Below are 19,812 nucleotides of genomic sequence, written 5' to 3'. Positions count from 1 at the left end.
ATCTAGGGATTGCTCATGGTGTCTGACATGGCCAAGAAAATCATACTGTACATCAACAGCAGTACTCGGCAGGCAGATCTATCCAAACAACGACGGTTTGACAATGCGTGATGGCAGACCCTGCATCGCAAAGGCCAAGAAGCCCCTGAAAACGAATCTGGATAGGGGCTCGCATGATTCGATCTTAGACGCAGATCGTCTTAATGATCTCGGGAGAGTCTCAGACTCAGTCAGCTTCGTTTCAAATGAGCCGTGCTCTATGATGTCACTCGGACTGGACAAATATTTGATACTCTGTTCTTCGGTGTCTTGGCTGAATATATCCGAATCCGCGACAGCGTCATGGCATTGACATGTATCAGTATTATCGATTGAATCAACTACGATTCAAGAAAACGAAATTGGATACAGATCATCAACCAAGCCAATAGTCCTACTTCCGCCAAGCATACCGAATCCCCTGATGTGCAGCCTGCGGCAAGGAACATGCTTGGCATCTCACTCTTCATCCCGATACAGAGTAGTAGAAACTAATGATATATGGGGTATGGAGTAGTCTCAGCGGTCTATCTAGTGATACCACCGCCAAACTTACTCCTCATTTTTGGTCCTCGCAAACTCAAATCATGAGCAAATCATGAGGACAGACAATGCCATGCAGTAGGACAAGGACGATCCCGTCTCTTGGCAATCAGTTGCAGTCCATCAGAACAGCACTGCCTCCCTAACTCAATACAGCAATATGCGCACTTCCTGCATACAGACATGTCGTCTCACTACCAGAAAGTATCCTCTTCTGCATCTATGCCCTCCCAACCAACCATGTCCCTTCCATAACTCCCCGCCAAGCCCTGCACTGCATTCCCTCCCTTTTTCTATCGTCTTGGCAAGCCCTCCATTTCCCCCTTGGGGCAATCAGACGTGTCTGCGTGTCTGACGAGGTATCACGGGGGGAACGATCGGTTCATTTCATTTTCGCGCATACGCTGCTGTGCTGCGTTCGAGTCTTGGCGCGCTCCCTAGATGAGCTGTTTATCTGGATATGCGGATCTTCCCCGAGCCAGCGAAGCGCAATGACTGGTCTACCCCGTAGATAGCTATGATTGATGTGGCAGGTGTGGTGCACACTGACAAGCTAGGTATGGCAATCCTCTTGGCACGGGGCGGACGGACGACGCTCGACTTGCAATATCTGGATAGAGGTTGATTGTTTCGTGTGAATTCGGAGGGTTGACTTGATTTGGTATGATCCAGGAGTTACACGGTGTGGATGGTTGTTGACTTATCAGTTGGCATTCACTCCTACTCTGTGTAATGCTTGTCTTGGAAGTGAGGGAAGGGATCTTGGCGGTGGTGAGAGGTATGCAAGGTGGACGTATAGCTGAGAGAGTGGAAATGAATGTACTCATACTAATATTGATCAGTCTTAAGGGTAGGATGGAGTATGTCCGCTCTGTGCATGTGTTATGCCATTATGCGTCTATTATGCAATGCTAGAGGCTCTTGTTTAGCTGTTTATATACTGTTCCACGCTCAGAGGAGGAAGCTATGTGAGTGGAGTACTTAGTACAGTAGATAGACTGAAATATAAATCCAAGCCTTCTATCCGCAGAAGTCATAGATATCATCCCTGTTTAACGACCCTATCGCAGATAGACATCTTTCAGGAAGCGACTTCAGCAGTGGGATCAGCATTTAATGTGCTCAGGTCTGAGAGCTTGTGATTTTGCACTGCAGTGTGTAGATGGAGCTATCACTAGGCCAAAGATCCTAGACGCAGTTGATCTTGCTGTCCTATCTTTCGAGCCTGGCTTGTCAGCCTCAGGGAATACGACTAGCCGCTGACTGCGTTGAATGGCAGCTGATACATGTCACTGCCTCATTGAAGAGGTTCATGACTGTCATCGCCATCCAATGCATATTCTTCCGCTCCGATCAAAATGTGATCTTGATGCCCACTGTACAAGGCACCAGAGTCCCAGGCATAAGCCTCTCGATGGCGAATTTGGCCCGCCAACCCGTGCAGTGACCAGGCAGAAGCACAGCCGGATCAAGCTTCTTCAGGTCCTTGATCGTGCTCTCCGTCTGCTGTTCCTCACTAGTGGCCAGATGGAAGCCCCCCACAACCGCATGAAGAGGAACAGAACCATCCAGGCATTCAACCGCATGCTTGGCCGCGTTGACCACTCCAGCATGGCTGCAGCCCGTGAACATGACGATTCCTTTCCCTGGTGCAGTCAGCATCGACTGTACAGTAGCCGGAAGAAGTACGCTTGTGCGTGACCAACATGCCTTTCAGATTACACATCAAGAATCGTTCATCAGCAATGAGCTCGTCGGAAAACCAATCGTTATCCTCGTGGCTGAAGCGCATCCCTCCCTTCAGCCCGTTCTCGTAGGCAGTGTGCCGAGGGATTTCCCCCGATACAAAAAAGAAATCATCGAGAACAGTATGTGCCTCGCCATGTTTGTCGGCCACGGCCCCAGCTGCCTCGATCTCCTCGAATGCAGGATCAGCTTGGAGGGATATGATCTTCTGACCAATAGTCATCCCTCGATAGTCGGGGCGCGAAGGGTGCAAATCTGCCAACAGGCCCCTGGGAAGACCTTTGGCCTGCTTGGCTTCGTTGATTAAGCGAATGGCGCGCAGAAGACCACCTGAGCATCGTCAACCGCTGTCCAACGAGCCGCAACTGCCATCGAACAAACCCGAATGATCCCTATGCCAATGCGACAACTGGATAACCTCTACAGAGGCAAGATCTGCCCTTAGCCGCTTCGCGTTCCTCTCCCAAGCATCTTCCTCCGGACCTGCGTCGAAGAGCACCGAGTGGCTCACATCACCTTTCGTCGCAGTCTGCGAAGAGTCAGCGTCGCTTCGAAACTCCGTCTTATCGACGTCTACTTACCACCAGTATTGACAACCCGTGAGCAGAGCAGCAGATGTCTTCCATTCTCAGCTCTTTCTGAGCATCACCCCTCTCCTTGAGGTCGTGAGGCGACCCCGCCGCAAGACTAGCCATGAGGCCGGAGACATGGACGGTGTCTGGCGCGACGGGCGACAAAGGGTCGAGCTCATTGTCTATGATGACGAGTGCTTCAAGAGAGTCAATCTCTACTAGATCGGAGCTGGGCATCTTGCTTATATTGGACGATGTGTCGATGAGGAAGACCTTGTTGCGTGGAGGGGTAATGATAGAGGGGACATGCAGGTTGCAGTAGGTGAAGGGCTAGGCCTGGGTGCACGAGGCGTGGCCTGACAGTGTCACTCTAGACTACTTGATTGGGGAGATATGTTTTGGCTTTATTTACCCGAAATTCAATGGCGCAAGTTCAATGTTGGATACTTGTTTGGTGCACATCCTTTAGAGATATATATTTGTGCTTATTACCTCATACTGAGGTCGGCTTATGACCCACCCTACAGAATCCCTACAATTCCACAATCATCCCATTATAAATACCCCGGTCAACATAGAGTAAGGTGAGTTTATATATTGTATCATACTCATCCTCTTCCCGTAACATTTCTAGCGTCCTCCGGGATTACATGCATCGAATGGTTGACGCCACCCTCTTCTTGACGCTTGTCGGCCTACAAGGAGATACAGGCGAATTCCCTGATGGCATTTTCCTACCCTGAAGTTTTCGCATCTGTTGAGAGAACGGCCGTTTATCAACACGGGTGGACCAATGGCTGTATCTGGACCAGGACTGAAGCTGTTGTCACCGACGAGTCCACCAGCACCAAGCCCATCCACACAGCCTGCAGCTAGCAAGAGCGGGAGTAAGAGTGCAAGGCTTCTGTTGAACCTACTGTGGAACTCAGTAGCGAGATCGTTCTCTGTATAGTGGTAGTCAAGGAGTTCCTGGCAGTCTCAGCGGTCATAGCCAGTTGGCGTTATGAGGCTTTGGTCCTGCGTCAAGTTTCCATTATCGCTCATACTTATGACGAGCAATACTAGCAGAGCCGAGCAAAGTGCCTTGCTGCAGCGTATAATCTATTGGCGAAGTTGGTGAAAGGCTGTAAGCTGGTTCCTCTTAAGGAAAAAGGGTAGAGTGTTCTGCTCCCTGGATCCAACAGTACCAGATATTCGCAGATTCTGCTCGATTTGACATAACTTTGAAAACGAAAGCAATTGCCATACCGTAGTTCCTGTAGTTTAGTGATGGGAAAGCGCGCAGGGACACAGACGGGGCCCCAGTGCGTTGTCTCGTGAGCCTGATGGTACAGCCGGTAGAGGGCTCACGCAAGAAACGCAGCAAACTTTGGAAGCTTAGTGAGGCTTTTGTATGTGATGAGCAAGTGGCCACGAAGTGGCTCGTGGATGTTCTAGAAAAGGACTATCTCTGGGTGAGAAGCTTCAATCAATAAGTTCATCACAGCATCTCGGTACCCCAAACTCCCGTACTGCGGGGAAATCCGTAGCGACGATCAATCTCCAATATTCGGCTCAAGGCTCAAGCAAGATTCAATCAATATGACCACGGTTACTAGTAAGTCGATAACTCCATGATTCATCTTCCTTTCTAATTTCTTCCAGTCCATTCAGCCTGATACTGTCCACCGCAGTGGATGAACCTACCCACAATGCGTTTCCTCCTTCTCCCCTTAATCCTCCTCCTACTCAGCGCATCCACCACTGCAACCGCCAAACTCGCCCCAACATGCTTCAAAGTCGTTGCCGCACTCGTTAGCCGACCAGGCGACCTGTACGAGAAATTCCAGCGCGAAATCTGCGACAAGGGCTGCCAGCCGACCGTCCCACACTGGGACCTGTGGACGCGCAACAACACCTTCCTGCCCGCTGTCCGCAGCGTGATGAAGCAGTTGGATGTACCCCGACAGGAAGAAGCGATGGTGCGATTGGGCGATGATGCAGCGAAGGTCATCAAACAGCGGTGCGGTCCGATGCTTGAGGGCAAACATATCTGCTCGGACTCGGAGACGCTGGCGGCGTTTGGGAATTGCTTCAAGAAGACCTTTGTGCGGTCGGCTATTACGAATCTACCGGCGCTGTTGCCTATGGTGTCGGAAGCGCTGTGTCAAGAGCAGTACGCATATCTCAAGGATGATCAGTTGTGGGATGAAACGATTCCGAATAATATGAGAGAGTACGCGGCTGTTTGTCGGGATTTGGGGAATACTGCGAATACGGAGAGTGTACAGGGGCAATTGGATGAGGGGAGATATAACAATGATGAATTATAGCCTCAGGGTCCTTCTAATTCTACATACCCTTGTTATGATAATATTAATGATAACTGGAGGCGTTGAATTCTATCCGAAGGTACGGAGTAAGATCGAGCCGCGAGATATTATCTCCGATGACGAAAGCCACGGCACTGACCGCCAGGAATTGTTCCTGACTGTTGTCATGTCAGCGCTGTCAGCATCGGTCGATCGAGCTTACTTTTACTTCTTCTTCACCAGAATGGAAATGTCTGTTCGCTGCAGTTGTTGATGTTATCCATCAACGCACCATGAGATACTGGATGTCTTGATGTCGCTGTCCTCTATGTCCTTCATTCGAATGGCGTCGCGAATGACGTGGGCTTCCCGCTTGATGCGGCCCAACCCCATCGTGTCTCACGGCCATCGACGCTTTCCTGCGCCCTCCCTACAAACTTGTCCTCGTCGTTTCGTTCATCCGGGTGAATTCAAACCATTTGTGCCCCCTTCTCCGAGTTCATTAGGCAAACCCGTCCCCGCGAAGACCTACACCCGCACTCGCAAATGGCTCCGCCGTCTCGCCTACCTCTCCATAGCCACCGGAGTGATCTACGCCATCGACACTCAGTTCTACGCATCCTCACTAACGAGGACGGCTCGGACGTTCTCGCTTGGACTCCTCGTCGCGCTAGACTACAAAATTAACTTCCGACCGAACCCACTATTTGCTGAATCCATCACAGCCCTGCACGCCCGCAACGCGGAACGACTGTTTGACCTGCTCCGGCATAATGGCGGCCTGTATCTGAAAATCGGGCAGGCGATTGCCATGCAATCTGCCATTCTGCCCCCGGAGTTTCAGAAGATGTTTGCCCGGATGTTTGATGATGCGCCGCAGAATGACTGGAAGGACGTGGAGAAGGTGATCCGGGAGGACTTTGGGAAGTCGCCTGAGGAGGTTTTTGGAGTGTCTTTCTCAGGGGATCCGACTAAGGGTGTTTTGGAGCGCAGGGCTAGGGCGAGCGCGAGTGTCGCACAGGTCCACTGGGCACGATTAGCAGATGGCCGAGAAATTGCTATCAAGGTTCAGAAAAGGGAGATTGCCCAGCAGATCCAATGGGATCTGTGGGCTTTCAAGTAAGTCCATCACATTATCCTTCGGGGACGGATGCTAACGAGACCAGAGTGGTCACTTGGGTCTATTCCCGCACATTCGATATCCCATTCTACAGCCTGGTACCGTACATAAGCGAGCGACTGTTCCTGGAGACGGACTTTGAGAATGAAGCGACCAATTCGGAAACCATGGCTAAGCTGGTGGCCGGCGAGTCGCGTCTGCGAGGCCGCGTCTACATTCCCAAAGTCTACCGCGAGCTCAGCTCGAAGCGTGTCATGACCGCTGAGTGGATCGAAGGAATCCGGTTATGGGACAGAGAGTCCATCACTCGTCCGTGGCTCGGTGGTTGGCGCGAAGGCAGCCCGGGATGCCAGGGGACACCGTTAGATGCTCCCCAGACCGAAGATCCGGTGGCCAAGGTTGCGAGGAACCCCAATCTGGCCAAGATCAAGCCGGAGCGCAACCACTGGCGCGGCTGGAACGGCAAAGGCGGCCTAGGTCTGTCGCTCAAGGACGTGATGACCACAATGGTCGACCTCTTCTCCGCACAAATGTTCCTTTGGGGCTGGGTGCACTGCGATCCGCATCCAGGCAACATCTTCATCCGGCGCAAGCCCTCGGGCCAGGCGGAGCTGGTCCTCATCGACCACGGCCTCTACATCCACATGGACCCCAACTTCCGCCACCAGTACGCGCGCTTCTGGAAGGCCCTGCTGACCTTCGACAACCGCACTCTCAGCGAGATCGCCGAGGGCTGGGGCATCCGCAACTCGGACATGTTCGCCTCCTTCACGATGATGCGCCCCTACCGCGGCGGCGACCTCTCCACGCGCCAGCACCTGGAGGGACTGAGCAAGGTAGAGCGCGCCCAGCGCCACTACGAGATGCAACAGGCTGCCCGCAAGGCCATCCGCGAGATCCTCGCGGATGAGCAAAAATGGCCCCAGGAACTCATCTTCATCGGCCGCAACCTGCGCATCGTCCAGGGGAACAATCAGTTCCTCGGCTCGCCCGTCAACCGCGTCAAGATCACGGGCATGTGGGCGTCCCGTGCGCTCGCCGAGTCGCCCGATCTGCCCTGGTCCGAGAAGATCCAGAACCTCGGCCGACATCTCCTGTTCCGCGTCGTGCTGTTCACCAGCGATCTCTTCTTCTACTTTACCAAGGTGCGGCAGTTCCTGCATCTGGGCGGCGGCATGGAGGATGATATCGAGAAGCAGATGAAGGATATGGCCAAGGATATGGGGGTGGATTTGAACCAGAGCATTTTCGAGGGCTAGATTTGTGTCTCGAAGACTTCTCCCCTCGATTGTACTATATGATTAGATGACATGGACATACAAAATAGAGCTTGAAAGTCTCATTTCATTTTTATTCTACTTTTTGTAGACAAATGCGCCGTCGAAGAATCATATATCATAGCCATAACGACCATAAAACTCCCGCCAAATTCGATCCATAACCATCGCTCATCGCTCATAAGAACAAAAGGGTATCTAACTAGTATTCCCACCCGGAGAACCCCAACGGTCTCCATTCCTGCCCCGGGTACGCCGTACTCGACATGGTGATCTCCTCGCCCGAGTCGTCATCCCACTGCACTGGCAGTTCCACCGGTGCATCGTCGGCATTGACTGCCCTCGCCTCGCCGCGGTGCGGATGGTGCTGGCTCTGCGCTTGCGCTTGGTCTTGCCCTTGCACTTGCTCACGATTCTGGTCCCCGCTCTGGTCCGTCGCAGCCTTCTCATCCGGAACAACAGGCTGCTGCGGCTGCCCGTGTACCTCCGAGTCCTCCTCGTAGGTCGGCAGCCGCGACGACTGCAGGAGCCGCTGCGTGGTACTCTCCAGCCAACTTCTCTCCCCCTCGGTCGCGGTCGCGCCGGCGGCGTGCTCCTCGTCCGAGTCGCTTGGCAGCGTGAGTTTCCAGGGGAGTTCCTGGTCGCCGATGCGGCTGGTGCGTGGGTTGCTGCGGAAGGTTCCTAGGTTGTTGGCTGGGTCGGAGGTGTCGGTGCTTGGGTAGCTGCGTTCTTCGGGCCGTGGGGGGAAGGTCTTGGGGCTGCGGGAGCGGAGGTGGAGGTCTTGGGCGTAGGCGCGGTCGACGCTGCGGCCGCGGGAGGGTGGCGTGCGGGGGATAGCTTGGGGGATGGGAGAGGTGAGATGTGGGGGTGGAGAGAGTTGTGGAGAGAGTTGGGAATGATGAGGGCTTGGTGGTAGTGTCATCGGTTGTTGTTGGTAATAGAGTTGGAGGTGTGGAGGGGGAGCAGGAGGTGGTGGTGATTGGGGGGAGACTCTGCCGCTATATGAAAAGGAGCCTGCAGGTGAAGGCAGTCTATCTGGGGGAGCGAGCCGGCTGTCAGGTTGCTGAGATAGAGAAGCTGATGCTGCCGCTGCTAACTGCTGACTGCTCTTGGAGGCCCGGGGCGAGCGCCTGAAGCGAGAGAAGGATTCGGGCGCAAAGTATCCCTCTGGCGGTGGATGTTGTCCCTCGAACGAAGTCTGACTCTCCACGTTTGATCGGCGCCGACCACGACCAGTCTGGTCGTCTGAGTAGAAGCGTGTATGTCCCGGTGCTGGATGCGAGGACACCGGACGAAGCCATTCCATTGTCTGCGCAACAGACGACTCGGGAGCACGTCCATGCGCCTGAGTCTTATTTTGCTGTTGCTGTTGAGAACGACCGAACCATGCCTAGTTGAGATATCAGCTGATACAGTCAACCAACGAATACGGGGCTGACTTACACCCAGCCTATCAAAAGCGCCGCGACGCGACCGGTCAGTTTTGGGCGAAGGCTCATCAGAGAACGAGGGACCCCGATTCCGTCTGAACAACCTAAACATCTCCGTGGGCGGTTTGCTCTGGGGAGATGCTTGGTTCCGTTGAGGCGATCCTCTTGCAGCCAGATCAGCGTCAAAGAGGTCATCCTGCGAGACCTGTGCGTTTGAACCCGTCCGCGGGCTGCTTGAGCCAGCGACAGAGCCGGATTCATAAGGAAAACCAGGGGTCTCAGACGAATGGCTGACGCCTCTGGAGTGAGTGAAAATTTCAGCCTCATCGCTGCTCAAGCGGCTCCTCCCAGCATACCAACGGCTGAGGCCAGGACTCGGAGTGGTAGCCGTGCCAGCAACACTAGGAACAGGCATCTGATTCGCGGGACCCAGCATGTTGCTGGGATTAAGATTTTCGGGTTGACCGACGCCAATAAGATTAAGACTAATCTCTGCTCTTGCACTTGGAGATTGGGACGGCCGTGCTGGGGATTTGGTCAGCTCGTATTCGGAGTAAGTGCTCATTGCGAGGTCATTATAAGGACATCTGGAATAAAGATATAAGAGGAAAAGCCAAACTCAAACTCACCCAGTCCCAGCCCGGATGATGGCTGCAGGCCCGAATACGCCTCCAATGTGCCCAGCGAGGAGATGGGGGGAGTGCTTATGCAATGAAGAGGAGGTGGAACAGAGAGCCTTGTACTAGTTGCAAGGTCGACCGGGGATGGCTCTAAGCCCCGCCAAACACGGCCTAGAAGATGAGCGCCCGCAGGTGGCGGTGCTTCTGCGTCTTCTGCATCACAAGGACTTACCTTTCCATCGTTGATCGCATTTTTATTGGTGATCTTGTCGCTGAGCCCAGAATAAAATGTAGCATTCTGGTATGGAGCCGTCAACAATTCACCTCGTTCCTGTGGCTTGGCGGTTGCTTGTGCAAGGCCAGCCTCTTTTCCACAGTTCGAATCCACACAATAGTATGTCGCTACGGTTGCATTGACAGGGAATCGGCGCTTATCGTCGCCTTTTAGAGGCTTTCGATCTATCTTTGTCATCGTCGACACTGTTTTTCTTCTCAAAATGCTGGGTAACGGAGCCTGTAAGGCAGAAGAGCTCGACAGCGCCGTGGAATGCGAGCTTACCATCATCTCACTGGGCAATGGCTTTCTAAGTATACGTCCCTGGGTATTCATTTGGCGATGTAAAAATGCTATATTGATATCATCAGCACTTCGTCGTCTACTCTCACTTGCCGCTGCCTGCTGTGGCTCTACATCCCAGCGCAGTTGCGTCGACTCGACCAGGTCTCCAGCCCTTCTGATGATGGGTAAACTCGCAAACTGCACAGCATTCCGCTTGAGAGTCATCGTCTCAGCCTCATTTTGGTCTATGGCAGATTGAAAGTCTGAAAGCTGGATTTCTCTGCGATAACCGCGCACCCGGTGGAATCCCTACTGATCAACACGCAATTAGAGGTGCCAGACAAATCATCGGTGATGCATTCGACAATAGTTAGGAAAGCATTAATCATGTCCATTCTGGCTTGGACTGCATATGTTCATTACACCATGGTATCAAACAATAGGATAAGCAAGACAGGACCGGAGAGAAAGAAGACGAATGCAGCGAGGGAGCATCATATATAGACCACAACCTCCGCTCTCACGTGCTAATAAATAAATGCAATGACCACCAAACCAAAAACCAAGAAATTAAGCATCTACCTTGTCTGTCTCTCCTCTTTTCAGCTTATTTCTGCCCTTGGCGAAGAAACCCTTGGCGGCCTCGCCTGCTCGGCCGCCCAGGGCTCCCGCCGTATGTAACAGGTCCTTTCCGCGTTGCTCGACCTGTTGTTTGTTCATTATCGAACCAAGCGGGGCAGATGGACGTCGTACGTGGCCCGATCCAGGCGGAGGGCCATCTTGGTTCGACGAGGTGAAGTGCCCAAGAGACGACAGCTTCGGGAATTTCCCCTTGGATACGACCGCTTTAGGCTCGACAGAGGGAGCCTTCATGCTCTGCTCAACAACATCCATGTGCTCCGGATGGGCACGAATCACCACCTGTAACCAATTCTTCAAACCAGTATCGATTGTCGTGAACTGGTCGCGTGTCCGGTCAAAAGCTCGCACTCGCTCATCGGAAGATTGAATACCCATAATGTCACGGAAGCCCAATAACGTCGGCTCAACCGTGGGCGGCATCTTGGGCTCAGGCAAGGGGGATCGCTGCTCCATACTTTGACGATTGATAACTTCGGGCAGGTAGCTTTCATTCGAGTCGCTGCTATTTTCCATGGCAGCAGGAGTCACTAGGGTGAGTTTAGGCTTCTCAGGCGTCTGCTGGAGGTCTCTATTTGTTGCCATCTCCGTCTCGTTGGGGACAGTCTCTGGCGCTAGCTCGGTCGTATCGTTTGCCAAAGGGAATTGTCCTGGAATTGGGATAGCCGACGGCGAGGCCGCCTGAAATTCCACGGGAGGTACCTCCTCCGAGGATGACGATTCCCACGAGAACCGTCGTTTCAACTTAGGTTCTGAAGTAGGCTGAGCAGGAGCAGCTGGTGCCGGATCGCTCATAGGCGAAGTGGAGTACAGATCCTGCTGCGGAACATTCTGAGAAGCACCGTAGACAGGGGCTGGCGGCTTTAAATCCTGAGGGCTTGATTCGACTTGCTCGCTCCAATATCTTTCGTATTCACTGGGGATCAGACTGTCTTGTTGACTGATCTCTGTGTCTTGTCGAGCAGTCTGTGGTCTGATAGGATTTTGCTGCTCTGTTTCCGCTGAAGGCGTGGTTTCTCGGCTCAAGGAGCGAATTATCTCCTTTCTCAACCGATCACTCTCGGTGTCCTGAGGCGAAGTTTCTGCGCTGTTCGAAGGGATGATAACTGGAATCTCTTCATGGCTTTTGATGGGGGAATCGGCAGGCGGGTTTGCGCCAAAGTTGAGGGGCGCTGGTAGATCCCTGTCGGAACCAGTCTGAGGCAGTAGCACAGAGGCTCTATGTGGCAGTGGCTGGTGGAACGAAGAGGAGCTGTCTCGAGGGGAGTCTGAAGGCGTCTCCGACGACATCTCTGCCAGCACAGACGGAGGAGTTGCCTCGGCGCTGTTATTGATAATCGGTTTCCTCGAAGGGCTGTTACCTGGGCTGGGAAGGCTAAGATCTCGACGATGACCAGGCTTAAATAACATGGCCTGGTCGTTGGTGTCTTTCGGTGTTGAGATTTCACCGGGCTCCTCCACGATTGTTGGCGTCTTTTCTTCGTTCGGACCGCGAGCACCAATGATGGGACTGATGACCGACGTGCTGTCACTATTGGATCGTGCAACGCTGTCGACAGTGGTGCTTGGAGTGTCGGGAACGTCGAATGCTTGGTGTACAACTGAACGGAACCCCAGCGACGGGTTGTGCTGCAGCTGATGGGTTTGTTGAGGGTCGGAGCTCTGCTCTTTCTGCACGCTCGAATCGGAAGCCAAAAAGTCAGCGTCGAAGCCAGAAAGTCGCTTAAAATCGGGAAGCTCAAGGCTTGCGGCACCAGGCGCGGTTCTTGGAGTGGCACTTGAGTCGTCGACCTTGCCGTGACAGCCATCCTTCGACGCATTGGATCCCGGCCCCAGTTGAAGTTCGTGGTCCGCGGTGGCAGGCAGCTGAGACGTAGAGACAGGCTCTGGATGGGAACGGCCCAGACCGGAGGGACTGTCATTCCGAGGGGTGTCTGGCGACTGCTGGCGTCTCTCTTGCATGCGTTTGTAGATGTCGGCAGGGCGCACGAAAGGCAGAGGCTTGTTCGAGGGAGCACTGCCCGCAGTGCCCTCGACAGCATTGCGGTCTGCCGACCGACTGCGACTTTCAGCAGGTCCTACACCGAGCGTTGCCACCTGATCCATTGAACGTGATCGGTCCATGCTGGGTAGCGGGGGCCTCGACGGATCCCGAGGAGCTATTCTAGACAGGTCGTTGGTGCTCTGGCTGAAGTTTGCCGGCTGGGGCATCGGTAGCGGCTCATCGTCGTATTCCTCGTACTCATCGTCACCCCAGTCATTCCCGTCGTACGAATATTTCTTCGCCTCCACCCAACGCTTGGTCTTTGCGCGGTTAACATTCGTTTTGAACGAAATTGGAGTTTCGCCGCGGGCTTGTGGTGCCACTGGAGTATTTGTGCTGGGAGATGTACTGTACGTCCCAGACAGCATCTGTCAGCAGAGCCCAATATACGCCGTCCTAAGCGAACTTACAGCGTCTCATACTCCGGTTCGTAGGGAACTTGAAATGGACGAGCCATTGCTACACGCACGAGAGGGAAATGGACAGTTTGGCAGCATCAACAAACTAAGACTAAAGTCTGCGCGAATAGCAAATCAACATAGAAGGCTCATCTGACGGGATGTCCAGTTGATGGAGGATTATTTTCGTCGAGATCAAGACAGGTCGTGCTGGACCGTGGACCGAGTTCGACGGAGCCTAGAGAGGGAATGCGGTACGTTTCACAGGATGACGTGGGGACGATCCAATTGCGATAGCACCTGATGCTCAGCCTCGGCGACGTGTCAATGTTGGGTAGGGGGTATATCAAAGGCAGCGAGTTGAGAAAGCCAATATGCTGATCAGCTTCCTGAGGATTTGAGTCTCTCCCTCAGCGACAGTCGATGATTGTTGTTTTTTTCCCTCTGCCGGTCATGATGGAGAGGTACCCCTGGTACTTAAAATAAATTGCGGCCTGATGCGGCCTGGGGAACAAAAGTGTGGCTATGATGGCTGTGCAAGTGGCACCCCTGTCACGTGGAGAAGTGCCACACCTTTCCCCATCCGGAATGACACGAATCCGCCCCCATAGAGAGAGACAGAAGACGGGCGTCTTTCTTGGCCAGATCAATACTCCTGTTCATGAACTCTTGAACTTTGACGATATGGAACTCCCTAGACTTTCCTAATTCACTACTAACCCCGATTTCACTCGATGCTTACTTCTTTACTCCCCCTATTTGACTATCGCCGGATACGCCCCAACCATTGCCTTCTCCTTATCGATTAGCTCAACATCTACTCCGTACATTCTAGCCTATTCCTCAATTTCAAGCGGCCTCGAAACATATATTCTAGCGGCCACTACGAACGTGGGATCTTGAAAATGGCCGGCCCCTCCATCCAGGATCGCACGGGCGAATTTCAGGCCATCCTCGGACAGGCCCAGAAACGCCTCGCGACTTCCAAAGTCGGCTCACAACGTCAAGCACTGCTTTCGGATTCGCAACGGAGACAGGCGCACGCAGGCACAGACGAACAAGGACAAAGCAAACGCCGGTCGGAGTTTGCTAGGAGAGCCGCGGAGATTGGGCGAGGAATTACAGCGACAACCGCGAAGTTACAACGGCTGGCTGAGTGTGAGTAGTTGGTTGCTCCTCAGGTTCTCTTTATCTTGCTGATCTCATCGTAGTGGCGAAGCGCAAGACGCTCTTCGATGACAGACCTGTCGAGATCTCGGAGTTGACCTACGTCATCAAGCAAGACCTGGCGTCGCTGAACCAGCAAATTGCTTCTCTGCAAGCGCTTACATTATCGCAACATCCGAAGTCGAATCGAACAAAAGCGGATCAGGAAGGCGAGCACAATGACAATGTAAGTGGACTCCAAGTGGCCGACTTGCGCAACGCTAATGTCACCCAGGTCGTGGTTATGCTCCAAGGAAAGCTGGCGGATGTCGGTGCGAACTTCAAAGAAGTCCTCGAGGTCCGAACGAAGAACATTCAAGCGTCGCGATCTCGGACAGAGAACTTTGTCTCTTCGGTATCGTCCAAGTCGCAGGTCTTGGATCCGCAACGGTCGGACTCTCCACTGTACAACACCACGGGACGGAAGACGCCGCAACCAGGTTTCCAGGGAGGTTCTTCAGATCTATTGACGCTCGATCCCTCAAATCCTTCGCCTCTTGGGCGCCCATCGTTCCAGACAGATCAGCAATTACTGGTCATGGAGGAGGCGCAGACGAACAACACGTACATTCAGGCCAGAGGCGAAGCCATTGACGCCATCGAACGTACCATCAATGAACTCGGCGGGATCTTCGGCCAACTGGCTCAGATGGTCAGTGAGCAGTCAGAGATGATTCAACGGATTGACGCCAATACCGAAGACGTGGTGGACAATGTTGAAGGCGCCCAGCGCGAGTTAATGAAGTACTGGAATCGCGTATCCGGTAACCGATGGTTGATCGCCAAGATGTTTGGTGTCCTTATGGTGCGTTTCTCTCTTCTCGATGCCATTGCAGGAGCTGACTGGACAATTGCAGATTTTCTTCCTTCTCTGGGTTTTGATAGCCGGATAGATATACCCCTTATTTTCTTCCTAATGTATTATTATGGGCTCTGGCTCTTGCTTGACACATGGTACCCGCCCTCGGACGCATGTTGCATATCTTTCTTCACTTGGACATGGAGCTATTTCTATTTACGAGTGACCTTGATAGACTTTCCTATGATCGCTTATTATGGGCCGATGTCAATATTATGTTGCTGGTTTGAAAATACTGTCGATAGCGCACGTCGACATGTATGTATAATCCTCCATTGCTGCATAATACACGGCGGTCTTTTGTCGGTAGAAGGATTTGTGGCAGCACTACTCAATTCTAGATCTCAATACTGGTCATCACAGAATTCACAATGTAACCTGATACACGACCCATGGAGAATGTGAACTGGATCCTCACAGCGATGCGGAATTACACCACGTCGATACATCTCCTTCTCAGCTGCCTCAAACCATACCTGTCTTAGACCCGGAGGAGCAACGAGCTCTTGCTCGTCAGCGGCCATTCGGTCACCATCCACAGACGCCAGGTACTCATTCCAGTCCTTTCGCATCCGCAGCAGGAACTCCCTCCGTTTCGTCCAGGTGGATGATACATTTCTGGTATAGGTGTGATGTGTGCGCGTGTGAGTATGGCTCTGTGTGTTCCTGGCGTGCGCGTGCTGCGCTTCTGCGGACTGGTCGTCCGCTGCGGCAATGAAAAAGTCTAGGATCCTTTCGAGCGTGGATGTCGTGAGAAGAACACTAAGCCAGCTTCCGGTTGAGGACGGTGGGAACTCGGGGTTCATCATGTGGCGAACAGAAGAGCAGAGGAGATGCATGCAGTGGTGGGTTGAGAGGAGGACCTCGTTCGTTGTGAATGGAGGCCGTTGGAGAATGGACTGTTGCTCTTCGAGCGAATGGAGCTGATGATGGGGTTTCCCTGTTTCCCTTGCTGCGTCTCGGGCATCTGCGTAGGTTTCGAGGAAGAATGCGAGGTATGCCCTGGAAAATGTTAAAAGCTGTGTAAAGGCTGGCATGGGCTCAATTGGGTCGACGTACAATGGATACAATAACCGAGATTGAAGCATGTCCACACCTCGGCTGTAAATAACTTCCTTTTCGGTCTTTGAGGACGACCAAAGAGGCTGAGCGTCAGAATCATGCTGCAGATGATGGTGTACTGCGTAATCGGCTAGATAGTATGACAATCTGAGGCAAGTCACCCAGCAGCGGCTTAGGTCGGCTAGGTAGCCGAAGGAATATTGAGGGAATTCATCGTGCGACCTGCTAGCAGTGTACTGCGGTGGTTGGGGTGGGAAAAGCTCAGATATAAATGTCAGGTCGTCTCCTGGAGAGCAGTCGCTGCTTTGCAGACATTGGCGCTTTCGATGCTGGAGATACTCGCGAGATATCGCATACTCGTCTTGGTGGATTCGGCGATACAGCACCCGACAGGACAACATCAAAGAATAGATATCTGTCAGTGTGCAGCGTACCAATATCTGAGTAAGGACATTGACTGGTATTTCCTCCCAGATTGAATTCTTCCGATTGAGGGAGTTGCTAAGAAACCGTTATCAGCTATATGCACTCTAGCTGCTCCATGACCGAACATACACAGTTGATCTTCTTCTTGCCGAGCGGGAATGTCTGCTTTGCTGTAAAGCATGTCGAATGCGATCTAGAACAGGGTGGCTCATGTTCGCTTCAGTCCATTGAAAGGCCTCGCCGACTTTCTCCGTCGTTTGTCGTTGGGGGATGTTGCAGTTTGGGGATTTTTTTGAGACCAACCAGCTGTACTTCAAACCAACCGAAGGCTAGGTCCCAACGCAGCTGAATGAGAAAATAATGAAACAATTGCGCATCGCCGTGGGTCTGGCCCCAAATCAGGTTTATGTCTTGGCTAATCTTGTGAACCGTGTAGTCCCACTGACCCGCTGTCAGATCATACTCAAATAGTCAACTCGGTGGATCAACTAATAAGGCTGAAATAGTCCGTTGCCACTGTTATGTCTGACCGTAATGGTGATAGCAACTCATGGACGGGAAAATATCAATGAATCCGTACTCTTATTGCAGTCCTTCTGACGACTCTCCAGGGCTCGGCAGACTGCTCGCCCTTGACTCAATTGAGGATATTACGGCCAGATCGTAACTGTGCAAGATGCTTGTGAAAAGGAAAATGCGCTTCCGAGAGTTGAGAAGGGTATGCGAACGATCGGTAGGGTTCATCATAGCTGGTCATCCATTTCCTGGTGGTATTGTGCGAGCAAACCATCCCAGGGGCCCCATATCAAGGAGATGGAGCAGTGCAGCCCATGTTTGGAGCAGGCAGAATAAGGCTCTTGCCTATGCATCAGTGTGGTTGCAAGTTCTCCCGCAAAGGGCTGTTGCTGTGTGCTGCTCTCCGCTATAGCTGACGATGTCCGGGGTAGTCCACGCCATTCTTTTTGGTTGATTGCCATACTATAATCGAAGTTTTCAAGGAATTGTAACGAGATCGTTAACTGTCTGTTGATGTCAAAAGGAAGGGAAAGATAACAGGGCTTTGAGCGGAGAAGGAGAAGCAAGAGAGCATGTTGAAAAATGCTACCTGTTTCGGATACATAATTCTACTACTTTACAACCAACCTTTGAAATCATGCAAGATGACATCCATCTTCTGATCCAACAGTTCTATGCCTCCAACCAAATCATATCTTTCGAAGGTCCAATCTTCATGCTCCAAGTTTCAATCACTGTCACTCCCAAAGTCTCCAAAGTCAATATGTAGGTCCATCGGCGAAAGACCCCTGATCTCTTCTACACCAGCTCTGAGGGCATCCATCACGACACTAACCCAATGTGCTGCTGAATTCTTTGCCGCTAACGGGTCATCGCGAACCTCGGTCTCGCTGAAGTATTCAATGTCCGTGGCGTACCTAACGTTGTCAGCTATGTGTCGAGCACATCGTATCAAGAGGAACGGCATACACTCTCCTCGTCTCCAGATCAAACTTGAGAAACGAAACGCCGACATAATCAAAACCGTGCCTGTTGAATTTACTGTCATATGAATATGTCAGACTGGCTCAACCAACCTGCAAGACCGAGCGACTTACACAGCCATATCAAGCATCTGTTTCTCGACGCGGGGAAGCTCATCAGCATTCAGGAATTGGGGCGCGTCAGCCAGACTGAAGGCCGGGTAATATCCTAGAACTAGAATCCAAAGGTATCCGCCGGGATTCTCAAAGGTGAGGTCCTGATGCAACTCCCTTCTGCCGTAGTACTTGGGTGTATAGCCCGTGTCTGACAAGGTTCTCCAGATCTTGCATTCGTTACGGAAAAGCTCAGTCGCATTGTTTTTCATAGATCGCTTGCCACTCTGTTCCTCTCTCATGAATGGATCTGCCCTATTGTCGAAGAGGTTAGAGAGCGGGACATGCATGAGACGGGAGGGAGACATACTCGACGAAGAACTTGACGACGACAGGATCCTTAGTCTCGCATTCCTCTGCTTCGAACGTAGCCCTTCGCTGGTGGTAATTGTTATTATAACGCTCCCAGAGGATTTTCTTCAAGCGATAGGCACGTCCCGCGACTGGGAAAGTGGCCTTTTCGAACTTTCTCATCACGCTCCCAGCAGGGAAGTCCTTATTGACGCCTTCACACTGGCACTCACCCTCCATTTTGAGGCTGACAATGTGAACTGAGCTGGGGAGGAAGCATGAGAGAAATCTGAAGCGTGATATGAGCTTTATACTACTCATGTGCAAACAATGCATGAGTGAATGGGATAGAAAGTAGCGCTGTCCTAAGCGAGACGCGTATTCTATCTCTAGGTATAGCGTTGAACGCGTTGGAAAGCACTTGGTGAATCATTCATGTTTGTATATCTCTTAGAGGCTAGGTATTTCGCCTCTTCTACCGCCCCAGGTTTCAATATCAGACATTGAAGCACCGTCTAAACGTATATCCATACAAAGTGCGATAACACATCAACAGTTTGAAACGCAGGCGCTCAATGTAACCCAATGATGATGTCTCCATCTAGCTGAGCATCCAAGTCCAGTTTCACCTTGGCATGGAGATTCAAATGAATCTTGATGTTGATACTCTCCCTCTTGCCATTGTCCCGTTTCGTTGTTGGTTCAGCGGCAGGTTCGCTAACAGTTGATTTGACCACCACGGTCTTCTCTGTGGTTTCTTGCATTGGCTCGTCTTGGATCTCTGCCGGGGTACTTGGTCTCATTAGCTCATAGAACTGATATTGACCTGACATGAATACTTACCTCGGAGCATCCTCCCATTTTCGATCGGCCATTTCGTGTTTTGACAGTGAAATTATGGAAGTATACAGCTGCAGAAATGACGAACAGCAACAAGCTAAGATAAGATAAAAAAATGAAGGAACAACCAGATTCTCTCTCTATATCATCTGGGGGTTATGTTGCATCTTGTGATGTGGAGATACCTTCATTTCCGTT

General features: G+C 52.2%; 8 protein-coding genes across 8 annotated transcripts; 3 read left to right on the top strand and 5 right to left on the bottom strand.

The window, feature by feature from the left end:
* Positions 1-1,935: 1,935 nt before the first annotated feature.
* On the bottom strand, positions 1,936-3,137 carry Asppvi_006304 (MBL fold metallo-hydrolase; the record flags this gene model as incomplete). The annotated part of the gene is made up of 4 exons (XM_043302209.1): positions 1,936-2,228; positions 2,272-2,658; positions 2,710-2,857; positions 2,910-3,137. 4 exons carry the CDS (start codon positions 3,135-3,137, stop codon positions 1,936-1,938), a joined length of 1,056 nt encoding a protein of 351 aa, XP_043158144.1.
* Positions 3,138-4,591: 1,454 nt separating this feature from the next.
* Positions 4,592-5,212, top strand: Asppvi_006303 (uncharacterized protein; the record flags this gene model as incomplete). Its single annotated transcript, XM_043302208.1, has 1 exon — positions 4,592-5,212. The coding sequence occupies one exon, from the start codon at positions 4,592-4,594 to the stop codon at positions 5,210-5,212; it is 621 nt and encodes a 206-aa protein (XP_043158143.1).
* Positions 5,213-5,504: 292 nt separating this feature from the next.
* Positions 5,505-7,570, top strand: Asppvi_006302 (ABC1 kinase family protein; the record flags this gene model as incomplete). The annotated part of the gene is made up of 2 exons (XM_043302207.1): positions 5,505-6,310; positions 6,358-7,570. 2 exons carry the CDS (start codon positions 5,505-5,507, stop codon positions 7,568-7,570), a joined length of 2,019 nt encoding a protein of 672 aa, XP_043158142.1.
* A 220-nt stretch (positions 7,571-7,790) lies between these two features.
* Positions 7,791-13,337, bottom strand: Asppvi_006301 (uncharacterized protein; the record flags this gene model as incomplete). The annotated part of the gene is made up of 5 exons (XM_043302206.1): positions 7,791-8,978; positions 9,032-9,543; positions 9,648-10,506; positions 10,780-13,228; positions 13,291-13,337. 5 exons carry the CDS (start codon positions 13,335-13,337, stop codon positions 7,791-7,793), a joined length of 5,055 nt encoding a protein of 1,684 aa, XP_043158141.1.
* An 846-nt stretch (positions 13,338-14,183) lies between these two features.
* Positions 14,184-15,377, top strand: Asppvi_006300 (t-SNARE syntaxin; the record flags this gene model as incomplete). Its single annotated transcript, XM_043302205.1, has 4 exons — positions 14,184-14,436; positions 14,490-14,671; positions 14,720-15,289; positions 15,342-15,377. 4 exons carry the CDS (start codon positions 14,184-14,186, stop codon positions 15,375-15,377), a joined length of 1,041 nt encoding a protein of 346 aa, XP_043158140.1.
* A 310-nt stretch (positions 15,378-15,687) lies between these two features.
* Asppvi_006299 (uncharacterized protein) lies at positions 15,688-17,012 on the bottom strand (the record flags this gene model as incomplete). The annotated part of the gene is made up of 2 exons (XM_043302204.1): positions 15,688-16,820; positions 16,961-17,012. 2 exons carry the CDS (start codon positions 17,010-17,012, stop codon positions 15,688-15,690), a joined length of 1,185 nt encoding a protein of 394 aa, XP_043158139.1.
* Positions 17,013-18,074: 1,062 nt separating this feature from the next.
* Positions 18,075-19,014, bottom strand: Asppvi_006298 (uncharacterized protein; the record flags this gene model as incomplete). Its single annotated transcript, XM_043302203.1, has 3 exons — positions 18,075-18,264; positions 18,445-18,738; positions 18,794-19,014. 3 exons carry the CDS (start codon positions 19,012-19,014, stop codon positions 18,075-18,077), a joined length of 705 nt encoding a protein of 234 aa, XP_043158138.1.
* A 332-nt stretch (positions 19,015-19,346) lies between these two features.
* Asppvi_006297 (uncharacterized protein) lies at positions 19,347-19,649 on the bottom strand (the record flags this gene model as incomplete). Its single annotated transcript, XM_043302202.1, has 2 exons — positions 19,347-19,566; positions 19,618-19,649. The coding sequence occupies 2 exons, from the start codon at positions 19,647-19,649 to the stop codon at positions 19,347-19,349; spliced, it is 252 nt and encodes an 83-aa protein (XP_043158137.1).
* Between the last annotated feature and the right edge of the window lie 163 nt (positions 19,650-19,812).

This window comes from Aspergillus pseudoviridinutans (genome assembly GCF_018340605.1).
Source record: "Aspergillus pseudoviridinutans IFM 55266 DNA, scaffold_4, whole genome shotgun sequence".
Taxonomy (NCBI): Eukaryota; Fungi; Ascomycota; class Eurotiomycetes; order Eurotiales; family Aspergillaceae; genus Aspergillus; species Aspergillus pseudoviridinutans.
This window is presented reverse-complemented; position numbering and strand designations above follow the sequence as displayed.